This window comes from Protopterus annectens, chromosome 5.part0 (assembly GCF_019279795.1).
Source record: "Protopterus annectens isolate FY-2018-M chromosome 5.part0, PAN1.0, whole genome shotgun sequence".
Classification (NCBI taxonomy): domain Eukaryota; kingdom Metazoa; phylum Chordata; order Ceratodontiformes; family Protopteridae; genus Protopterus; species Protopterus annectens.
In genome coordinates, this window is record NC_056735.1 from 495597531 (window position 1) to 495610115 (window position 12585).

General features: G+C 41.6%; 1 protein-coding gene across 1 annotated transcript in view; it reads left to right on the forward strand.

The window, feature by feature from the left end:
• SLC38A10 (solute carrier family 38 member 10) overlaps positions 1 to 12585 on the forward strand; it is a gene marked incomplete in the record, with an annotated part of 1157663 nt that overhangs the window by 28438 nt on the left and 1116640 nt on the right. Inside the window, 1 exon segment of the mRNA XM_044072422.1 lies at positions 3204 to 3321. Coding sequence (XP_043928357.1) covers positions 3204 to 3321 — 118 coding nt within the window.

Consider the following 12585-nt stretch of genomic DNA (forward strand, 5'->3'; position numbering starts at 1 on the left):
TCCTCTGAGTTCTTTTTGGTTCCAAAAAAAAATGAAGAACTCAGGCTTATTCTAGATCTCGATGGATAAAACCAATATATTCTCAGAGAGCCATTCATCATGGTAGTGGTGCAATCCATTCTGGCTTGCCTGCAAAGGAGATTGGGTGTGCTCTTTGGACCTACAATGCCTGTCTACAAATAAGGATAGCTAAGAAGTCTTAAGATTTCCTCTGCTTCTCCATTTAGGAAATTGTCATTAAAACTTTTGGGTGCTTCTGTTTGTTCTGACTTCCATACCCAAGGTGGTCACCAAGTGCATGGCTGTAGTAGCAACTCGGGAATGAACATGTTCGGACTGATTGAGAGTGCATTAAAAAAATAAATAAATAAAAACAATAAAAAATACCAGATAGAAATTGGTTTTGAAAAAAATCTCAAAAATACCGTATTTTTTATGTTGATGCTTGTTTTTAAGGGTAAACATTATTGCAGGGTGGTCAGATTTAATGAGGGCAGTGGTAATATCTGGGTGGTACAAGAAGAGGAGCAGTTGGTAATGACAAGATCAAGGAGAGTCTGTCCTCTAGTGTGCATGGGAACAGGACCTGGCTTTTGTGTTTTTGTTCCCAGTTGATGAAAATGTCATGTAAACACTCCTATAGTTAGTGTATTTGGTTTAATGGAGAATTTTAACAAAGCAGGAGGACCTGTTGACCATCTGCTCCCAGACAGGCATGCACACTGGATCTCCCTGAAATGAAGTCAGTTCACTAGCCATTTGTTTTTTCTTTGAACTGGGCATCATTCTTGGTGATGGAAGAATGCTGCTTAATACCAGTGACTTGCCTCCCTCAGAGATGGAGGGATAGAGATCAGTGGTGTCCCTTTGCATTTCCCTTAGGGTAGTACATTAGGTAATTCATGTCATCATAGTCATCCAACAGATGCTATTCATATTTAGGGTGATGGAAGTGTCCTGACAGCCCTTATAATATCCTTAATCCTAGTCTAAGAGAGACTGTTTATGGAAGCCCTCTCATTATCCAGTTTAGTGAATGCAGTATCATTTTGTCTGATAATGGAGTCATCAGTAACAAGGACTTTACAATTTATTGCAGAGCCTATATGACCTTGGGTGATACAGACCTGCAGTCTTGATACACAGTTGAGTTACTTTTATGTGCTGGTTGGAGTAAAGATACCAGTGTGCTCCTAGATGGCTGATGTTTGTTGGGTTGGTACCAGGAAGATCTGTGCTTTCTTTGTGCCTACAGTAGCTACTGTGACTAATCTTCACCAAGCTTTTTTGTTTGCCATTTTTGTTTCCAAACACCTATACCATAAAAGAATACTTTTCCAATTCTATATACAGAAAGCTAAATCCATTTCAATGCATTCTCTCTTTGTTTCTCTTTCTAATAAAAAAAAGACTTGAAAGTATCCAAAGTGACATTAGTTAAATGGGTAGAAGATTGCATCAAATTTTGCTATGAAAAATGAAATACGTTTCTACTATCTGATCTGAGGGTGAATTCTGCTATAGCAGATGCTGTCTCACAAACCTTTGGTGATATTTATTCAGCTGCTGCATGGACTTTACCAAATACTATCACAAGACACTGTGACGCTTGAGGCATGCATGTGCAGGTCATACTTTGGAGCCACAGTCATCAGATGCGTTTACATACAGGAAACCACCTAGAAGGATTAGATTAGGACTGTTGCTGTTAATGAAGACTGAAATTCTCATGCCAGAAACAAAGATTATATACCTAGCATAATGACAGATTTGCATGAATTTTTTTCTGCTTTGTGCTTTATAATAGAGATGTGAAGAATGGACCTGGTGGTATAGTATGGAGTGTGGAGTTCTAATGCCGTCCAATATTTATTCTGCAGTTGATAGAGACGGATGTGCTCATCCAGCTTTGTCATTATAGTAAGACTGTAACACTTGTTTCTCTCAAGCTGAATTATTAAAATTTGTATTTCCTCCCACCAAATGAAGAACAAACCAACATAAGAGGCGGCCATGGCTAAACTTATCTTTTTCTTTGTTTGCAAAGAAACAATTCCCATAAAACAAAAATATAGTGATGAATGAAATCTGTAAGGTTTAGTAAAGCTTGCACTAAGTTTTCTAACCAGCATTGTTCCACCTAAACACATTTCCAGTTTCAGATTTGGTCTTCTCCTTAAGTCTGTTATTGTCTTTGAGGTGCATGTAGGGTAGTTTTGATAAAAAGTTTAGCCCATATACAAGGTCTTCTAAGTGAAGAAATGCCATAGATCCAGAGTCTCTGCCTACTCAAAAATAAATCTGTCTGAGGTGTTGTAGTTCAGACTGACAAAGTATAAAGGGGCTGCTAGCTGTAAACTCTGATAATGTGGTTGTAGGCAGCACCAGCATACGTGGCTCATCATTTTTATTTATATGATAAACCTGCGCCATGAGGCTTTAAATCTCCTCTAACGTTGCTTCTATGGTTTAAAACCTTTGTGAATCCTGAGTGCCTACCAGACCCTGGCATTTGGCAATTAAGTTGTAGCCAGTAGTGTTGTCCTATACTTAAAATGGATTTTATGATGGCCATGGTTATGGATGGTGACCATTATTATGGTTGCTGGTATAGTACTACAGGAGAATTTTGCAATGAATCATGCATAAGACGTAAAAAGACTTATCTCTGTGGTACAGCTGCTCATTTCCCACAGGCCGTAATACCTTAACCCTGACTGAAGTTCACACAGGAGTAGGGTACATTTAGCAGTCAGTGCTTGTAGTTAACGCAGAGCTCTAGCTGCTCACTTAGATTATAGGGAGCATGCTGTTTCTTTAAACATAGCAATAGTATTTGAGAGTGTCATCCTTGAATAACATTTCTGCACTATTAACAACAGTTTTTCTTATAGAATGCACTATAAATAGAGAGCTCTTGAGCCTCTTAAATCTGAATATCTTGGAGAGGGCACCAGTGATAGCTGCAGCAATTTTCTATTCCAAATATACTTTTAAGGTAGAATATTGCTGCTGGTGTCCTCTCTAACATATTCAGATTTGCAAGGAAAAAGGGCAGTTGATTATATCTGCACTCTCACAGTGGATACCATCAGTAGACAGCACTGTTCTATAATATTATTAGATATGTGTAGTAGAAGTAGTAGTTATGGAACAATAAATAAAATGCTGTTTTATCTGACTTTTATGATCTGTTTTTGTAGTGTGGCATTGTCCTGGGGACCATCTTACTTTTCGTCTGCACATGGATGACGCACCAGTCCTGTTTGTTCCTGGTGAAAACTGCCTGCCTAACAAAGCGCAGGACTTATGCTGGCCTTGGTAAGCAACTCTTTATTTGGAATAACATGAGCTACACCATAACCATCATATTGTTAGACCTACTTGACGTTTAGTGGAATTTGGCAGGGAAGACTTTTTTTGACTACATTAGCATATACATTTTTTTAATCATGTTTTAATACTTCAGTATGGGCTGTCATCAGATTGGATGGTGGTTCTGAAGTAATACAGTTAATCTATTGTTGTTCATGGTGTTGTAAGTGGCCTTATTACTGTGCCTTGTTTTGTTTTATTGTTTTCTCCATACTACAGAGTACCGATACTTTTCCATTCCTTAGTGCCATACATTGAATCGATCTTTCATGAGCCTTCTGCCTCTGAACTTAGATCATGCTGACAGTCATTGGTATAGAACTATAGAACCAGCAGCTGTCATTTCTGTTTTTTTTTTTTTTATTTTTTTTTGGGGGGGGGGGGCATCTTTCAGACAGCTCCCTATCTGAAATGTAGGCACTCATAATGCCAATTGCCATCAAACTGAGAAACGGACAGAAGATCTAGGAAAAGATCATAACTCTTCATTAAATTTTTTTTTTTTTTTTGCAGAGGCGCACCCCACCCCCCCATACCCCAAACTTATATGCACCAATTCAGAGATCTCCATACCTCCGAGAAAAGGGACTATTCTGGGAAATGGCCATCTCAGACCTTAGTATACATAAGCCTGTATTTCTGACCATTCAGTCTCCCTGCTTCTGGGCTTTCTTAAGCAGGTTCTGACATTTCAAATGGTTACCCTTTCAGACTGCTAACTTTTCAGAAAAATGCATTTGAGATAATATAACTGCTGCACAATGTGTGTGTGTATATGTATGTATTCTAGGCAAGGATGTAGGAAGGATGGCGCTAACATTATTGCAAGTTTGATCCCCCGATAAAACAAGAAAAATGTGTAGAGAAATCCTTCATGATAAATACCTATGACCCTACCTATTGTAATCAGTATCGATTTTGGCACTACCTGAAACACTGTACATTTAAATAAAAACTTAATTTGCTACATTTTGTTTTATCATAGGAGTAACACTGTATATTATATGCTTAGCAAAGCCTGCATTTCATGTTATGTATTTATTAACCAGGTAGTCCTTTATGTAGAATTCTGCCATTTTGGGCGGGTGAACCAGGTATGCCTATTATGCATAATCCTGCACGTTTTTGGGGTGATCTGTGTTTGCTGGTCTTGTTGTGTAACTTGGTCAGAGTTGCACAGCAGGAAATGGTAACTGAGGGGGTTAAATCTAGGAAAACCTAGGAGTATAGTGGTATACTTAGGAAAATTTTGCAGGCAGGTTGGAAAATTATTCTTTGTAATACTGAGATAGTTGAAGCATTGGGAAGAAAACCTGTATTTACATACCAAAAATCAGATAATAAAGTATTATTGGAGACGCATAGTAGTACAAATTCCTACTTGATAATTCAGCCAGGAACTTATAAATGTGGGTACTGCAAATATTGCCAATTTATAAGTAATACTTCAAGTATTTTGGTTGAAGGATTTAATAAGCCTATTACTGTAAAAGATAGTATACAATTGTAATTCTTGCTGTGCAATTTATATAGCAAGCTGTTCTACATGCTTGAGTTTCTATATTGAGAAAGTGGTTAGGAAATTGGCTAAGTGGATATATGACCATATTTTGGCCATTAGAAAAAAAGGACACTCATAATGTCTTAACCAAACATTCTCTAACATGTTTAGAATTTAGGACATTTGAAAATTTTGTTCTTGATGATCAGGATAATATGGGTATTCTCAAGAGTGAATTTTAATGTTGCCTTAGAATGCAAGGAAGCCGAATGGCAAATTCGGGTCAGGACAGATAAAAAACTGGGTCTTAATGAGCATGTCAACTTAAAGTGCTTTTTGGTGGCACAAAAGTTATAAGTAACATTTAATAGCAAATTATCAAGTTATTTTAGTGTAAATTAAAGATTAAGATATTTTACATGACTGCTGCATTGAGATCATTAGTTAATATTTTTCTGTGATCAAGGCTCACATGACTGCTATTTCTAAATTCCTTGTAGGCAGTTGAAACTCCTTTGCCTCCTCAAGTTTGGTAAAGCATGACCCAGCCTGTGACATAAAGCCCTGCCCGCACTCAAGATGATCCATGTTCAACTAGTGGCATAAAAGATGAAAAGACTGGGCAAGGGTGGTTGGGAGTGAGTGGCTAACACCAACTCACCTATCCTGGCAGAGGGAGGCTGCCTAGGCTCGTTGTCATAGCAGCGTTAGCAGGGTGGTAAGCTCTGCAGTGATAGTACTATACTGTTTAGTTTGAAGGTTGCACATTCAAAGAAGCAGGCGTTCACCTCCCAAAGGGAGCCATTGAAGAATTTACAAGACTGCTGTGGGGCAGGGTTTTAGGGCACACTCCTTAGCAGCAGGATGGCACTGCACCAATGTCCTCAATGCCCTCACTGGCCCCTGACATCTGTCTGTTTGGGCCTGGAAGAGACTATGGGGATTCTGGTAAATCCAGTGAATGAGGAGAGGAGCTGGTTGTTTGTAAAGCATTTCCAAAGGAATCATTTTATTTTATTTATTTATTGTTTTTAAGACAGCTGGTTCCTCCATGAGATTTGAACTTCACACTGTAGCAGTTGACTGTTCTTTGAACTAGCTTTAAGGCCAGGATTGAAGTTCCTCTTCTTAAAATCTATTTTTTCTTGTGGTGTTTATTTTGATCATCTCAGGCATTGGGTTTTGATCTTCAGTATGTATCTTTCCATGTAATGAGTAGTGTTGCACACTAATCCTTCATTCATTCCTGAGGTAGCTAAGTGTAGCATAGTCAGGCTGTCAGTCTGTCTATCTTTTTTCCAAACTGTTTGAACAGAGATGCATATCTCCCATTGTTTCAATGTTTATAAACAGCTTTGGTTTTTGTCTGCATTGTACTAGGAACATAAGGAAGGATTAGCAGTTTTTCATCTGTTTTCCCTTAATAAACTGGAGCAGAGAGTTTATAAGGTAATGATATCTAGATGCCTGCCAGACTGTATTCAGTTTCATTGAAAACAAAAGGTAAATCTTTAAAAGGAGAGTCAATAACGCACACAACCAGATCAGTAGTTACTTCTCAATCTTTTTATAGGAATGCTTGTGCGGACAATATTTGAGCAGCAGCCACTTAGATTTCACTAGACACCTTTGCAAAGCATTTCAAACTGGACACAACCTCCAGATGTTGTGTGGTTTTTGGAGCTGCTTTTGTCCATGGTATCTTGTTCTGAGGCAAGCCAGGTTTCGTTGCTGGGTCCTCTGTCCTATTACTAGAGGAATATGAACCACACCATGCCAGATAAATGTACGGTAGAACTGAATGGCTGTAGTTCATTCTTCTGTACAATTTCTATTCTCCTTCCCATGGCCACCATGGGGGGGGGGGGAGTATAGATTTGGTATTGCATTATGAGTTATGTGTACGCTTATCCTGCAAGAAGCCTTCTCTGAGCTTGTGAGGATGGTGGTGGATGAGGAATTATGGAGTAGGTGGAGGAGCTAAAGCCTTGGAAAGTTTAGCATCAGTGCCAAAATTATTGTGAGCTAAAGCTACAGTCTTTGCAATAGAGGTGTTTGAGCCATAGTCATACAGATTTGTATTTATGGTAAGTGCATAACGTTTGATGGTCATCATATAGATCACTGAAACAGTAGTTTTGGCTATATGGATTATATCCTAGGATATAACAACCGGCTAGCTTCTAACTCTTTAGGGGTACCTTCCACACACTCAAACTGTCTGGTAGCTCAATCTGAGCTGACTAAAAGATAATTTTGGGTGCCAAACCCTTCAGAGCTTTACTGCTACTGAAGCATACTCTTCTCTGAAGCTTTTAAGGATCAACAGTCTGTTTGTACTGTTCCACTGCTGGGCAGATAAGTTCCCTTTGAGGGGGGACTTGATTCAATAATTTTTGTTTCTTATTAATACTTTCCTCCTTTGAGAAAGTTATTTTAAAGCTAGGAGTTTGTTTCAATGGACTGTCACAAAACTGTACTGTTTTGTACTTTTAAACAGGAACACTTTTTCCTGTCAATTTAAACATTGTTTAAAGTTACTGAAAACCATTTTTTCTGTGCAGAAATTGTGCTTATTTTACTTTGTTGGGCTGGCAAAATGTTTGTGCTGTTTATTGTATCTGTCTGTGAAAAATGTGACTTTTAAAGAGTTTCCATTTTTACTGGTATGTGCTGCTTGTTTTCCCTGGGAAAGAGGCACTATTTTTGGCTTGACCATGGAACAATCTGTTGGTTTCATGGTTAGTCATTTTTCCAGCCACAAAAAGAAAAGGTTACGCAAACAGCCTTGGCCATCACAGCATGCTAGCAGTTTGCCTGATCCACAGATGGGTGACTCTGCTGTGGCCATTAGTTGTACCCCAGACTACTCCTCTTTTACCCCAGATAATTCTGGTGTAGCACCTACAGCCACTGTAGACGAAGGAGTTAGTCAAATCCTCTGCAACTGTTGGCATCCCATCAGGGGGAAGGGAGAGCCACTCTTGTCAGTCCTAGGAGAGGTAGTAGTTAAGGCTTCCCTGTTTTGTCAGAATGTTGTACCCGTCCCTGGGGAATCTGCTGCTGCCATTAATAATACTGCTGGTCCCAGTTTTTCTATCAAAATGAAACAGAAAACTAAGAATGTGTCTACTGCTCCTCAAATTTCCTTGGATAGGAGTATTTTACTGGGTCTGGCTCAGAGTTTAATTGAGGTTGTTGATCTGTCTTGTAGTTTCCGGTAAAAGAAAGAGTGCTACCTCTTTACCTAAAGAGGTTCAAGATTCTGAATTTGTACAGGGGTAAAATTTTGCTAGGCTTGCAAGGGCCCCAGAGTCAGTAGCCATAGTAACCTGCTATGATCCCGTGGTCCTGTGATTAAGGGACAGATGCAGGGTTTCCTGCTCAGAATTCTGATTGAGACTCAGGGGAGAGCTCAGTTTCTGACTATCCCTGTATGGGGGTTCTGCTTCTCTGAGACTATTTTTAGAATGTGTAAGTGTTTTCAGTTGGAAAACACTGAGGTTTCTCACTCCCTCAAAAAATAAAGTTGAGCTCTTACAGAAGGAATTTCTATAACTTGCATCCATTCCACCAGTTTTGTCAGCTTTGGAAGATGTGTGTTACTGCCTGCTGATTTTCTTTGTGTTTCACTGTTGCAGTCATCACACTTGTGTTAATCTGCCTGCAGGTAGCCCTCAGTCAGCCAGAATACCAGAAGCTTAGTATTTCTGCGTCGGTTGCTGTCGTTCCAGGACTGACGTCAGGTTGTCAGGGGTATAAAAACAGGCAGTGACACCATTACATTAGTCTGTCTTGCCGAGGAGCCTGAAGCAGAAGCAGTTCGCACGAGTGCTGGTTGGCCACTACCTGAGTTTTCGTTTTCAAATTGAATCATCCTGAAGTCACCTTAAATTAAGTACCCCATTGGGGATCCTTTTTTTCTTGCTCTAACTGATGTCAGAAAAAGTTAACAATTGTCTTGCCTTTGGAAAGCAAATATCACACCAAGATTTCCATTCTTACTGCGTCACCTGTTTAGGCCCAGACCACGATGTACCTTGCTGTCGGTTTTGTGCTTTGATCAACGCCCAAACTATTCGGCGTTTGGCCATTATTGTTGCTAAATACTTTTGCTCTCGATCTCCCTATTCTGAAATGCTTTGGTAAGCCATCCGACTACAGATCTTCTGAAAAAACTTAAGGATAAAGACAGAGACAGACCACACAGGTCCAAAACTGCCAACGGCGCTTCTGTTAAGCTAGTCACCAGTTTGCCGGTACTCAGTGAGGTGCTTTCGCAGCCCCTGATGCCTGCTTCGATGGATTCGCAGGCAGCTACCAAGACCCTTCAGAGTACGGTATGCCATGAGACTCTTGACTACGGAACCTGCGGATGTCTCTACCTTGGATGGGTCCAGAGCTGCTGTGCAGGCACCAGCTTCCGAGGAATTTCTTTGCATATTTGCTTCTTCAGTTCTGACTAAAACTACCGAGTTTCTAAGGCCAAGAGTACGAGCTACGCCAAAAAAAACAGATGATCCAAACTCAAGCACTTGCTTCCTTGCCAAAACATCAAATGCTTAAAATGGCAGAAGACCTGATTATGCTGATTAGGGGAAGCCAACCTTCCCCTACTAAGAGGAAAAGAGACCTGTCCCCAGCAGCTCTATCAGACCAAGAGTCCGACTCTGAGGTTTCTGAATGTGAAGACATACCTTTATCTGCTTATGAGGATTCAGATGCAGAGGAATCCATTCCCTCTGCTTCCCCTCCAGAGGATTTTTCTTTTGGTGAAACCCTGCATACTTTAAGAGAGCATTTCCACTGGGAATGCCAAGATTATCCTCAGTCTAAAAAGAGACTCAGAGAATTTTTAGATTTGCCACAACACAGACATTTAGCAATACCTCCAGTTCTGGATGTTGTGGATGATGTCTTTATGGAATCCAGTCTTACTCCTGATACTTTACCCCCTGCTCCAGGGAAACCAGACCGGTACTACAGAGTCCCTGACTCTCACAAATTTCTTTTCAAAAATCCTACTGCTGACCCAGAGGTCATTTCCCAGGGGCCTAAAGGTATAAAAGCAACTACAGCTAAGAATCTCACCCCTTCGGACAGGGATTCCCTAGCTTTAGACAGATGGGGTAAAAAAGTATTCACCTCTGCAACTCTCGCCATTAGGGCATTGAATTGCCAGTTTCACATGCTGAAATACCAGCAACATATTATGGAACTTATTAAGCAAAAATTATCTACCTTTACATTCTGCAAGCCAGGTCAGCAAGCATACTTTGCAATGTGGCTTTGACGCCCTAGAAGCATCTTGCAGGGCAGCAGTCACTGGTTCTGTACTGAGAAGGCATGGCTTAAGGAACAGTCCTTGTCAGACTATGTCAAATCAAAATTACTAGACACTCCTTTGAATAAGAACAAACTGTTTGGCACCAAAGCAGAAGAGGTTCTAAAAAAGATGGAAGAAAAAGCAGATTTTTTACAAGTGCAGCCTCCTAGATTCAGTAGGCATTGCCCCTCGAAACAATGGTCCTTTTCAGCCCCTTCAAGGCCATCTCAAACTAGACCCAGGGGAAACAGACCCCCCCCCCCAGATTACAGTCTCAGGGTATGCAGAGATCTAAGCAATGGAGTACCTCCACTTCAAAAACAGGGAGTGCTAAGCCACCCCCTTTCAGAAAGAATTCACAATGACTTCTAAACCCCACTCCTCACTTCTGCCCAACTGTTCATGCCCCTAGGAGGAGAACTTCCTCATCATCCAAAAAACTAGACCTCCATCACCAAAGACCAATGGGTCCTCAACATTGTATCCCAAGGGTACAAATTTTACTTCACTCCCTGCCAACCCCAAAAGGGTTCCCAGACATTCCTCCAAACCAGTGGGCAGAGGCACAAAACCAAGTTCAATCCCTGCTCTCCATAAGGGCAATTCAACCTGTTCCTGCAGAACAGATAGGTCAAGGGTTCTATTCCAGACTGTTACTGGTACCCAGAAAAGAGGGGTCTATATTAGATCAGCGAACGCTTAAAAAATATTCAAGTGCAAGCTCAATTCCTGCCAGGCAAACAAACCTCTCTGGCAGACAACTTAAGCAAAAATCTCCTAGACCCACACCAGTGGTAATTAGAACCCAGCACCTTCAGCTTTCTCATCCAGAAATGGGGGACCCCAAAGATGGACCTCTTTGCCTCTCGCTGCAATCACCAGCTCAGCAAATTCTGCACCAGGACACCTCACAGCAGGGCCTGGGAAGTGGATGTCCTATCCTTCCAGCAGAAAAACCTATCAAGCTACGCATTTCCCCCCTGCCTCTTCTCTCAAAAATATTACTCAAGATAAGACAGGACAGACCAAGGGCAATCCTGATTGCCCCAGACTGGCCATGCCAGCACTGGTACCCACTACTGCGCAGCCTGTTACCAGTGCCACCCTGGCACCTACCCCAGATCCCAACCCTTCTCACTCAGCAGGGGGGACAGATCTTGCATCCGCAGCTGCAAACCCTGAATCTTGCGGCCTGGCTTATTCGTTGAATTCCCCCTCAGTGACCAGCCTAAGCAAGCAGGTGCTGGATGTCCTTCTTGAAGCCAAAAGACCCAGTACAAGGAAATCCTATGCTGATAAGTGGTATTGTTCCTGGATTCATCTAAAGGAGAGGACACAGCACTGTCCTCCTTGCCTCTAATCCTGGATTACCTAGATCTACTCCACAGAGGCCTATCCTTCTCCTCCATTAAGATCCATGCCACTGCCATCTCGGCTCATTACAACACTGAGCCACCTCACTTCTCTCACCCTCTCATCAAACAGTTCCTGCGAGAGGCAAACAACTTAAGGCCACCAAGGAGAGCACTCACCCCTGCTTGGGACCTTAACTTTGTACTGGAAGAGCTCACACTACCCCCCCCCCCTTAGAGCTTGCAGCATCAGCAGAGTTAAAATTCCTCTCTTGGAAAACAGCCTTGCGTCTGGCCATCACTTCAACTAGAAGAGTGTCTGAGCTACAAGCACTTATGGCTGTGGAACCCTTCATTATTTTTCATGCTGACAGGGTCTCCCTCAGGACTAACCCTTCCTTTATGCCTAAAGTGGTGTCCGGTGTGGCTCTCAACCAATCTATCCACTTGCCAACTTTTTTCTCTAATCCTCAAAATAAAGGGGAAAGGATCCTGTACTCCTTGGATGTGCACAGACAGCTCAGATTCTACCTTGACAGGACTAAGCCCTTCAGGAAATCTGACCAACTACTAGTCAGTTTTGCACCAGGGGCAGAGGGCAGGGCCATTTCAAAACAAACAATTTCCAAATGGATAGCACACTCTATCCATTTCTGCTACAAACACCATGGGAAACCAGCCCCTCAGGGGGTCAGAACACATTCCAGTAGGGTAACTTCTACCTCTACAGCATTCCTCAGGGGAGTCCCTACCAGGGACATTCTGGAAGCTGCTACCTGGAGTTCTGTACACACTTTTTCACCAAGGATTAGCACCTGCCTATCTTTTTCAAATCCAGGGCGGGTTTTGCAACAGCAGTCCTGCAGGGCATACTAGCCAGCCCCAACTCTTCTTGACTGCCTCCACCCTTTTTTCAGCTTTGGGAATCAACCCAAGTGTGATGACTGCAACATTGAAACACGAAGAACATAGTACAGTTGTGTACACTTGCCATAAATGTAGATGTTTGAGTGTATTCACTGTTGCAGTCC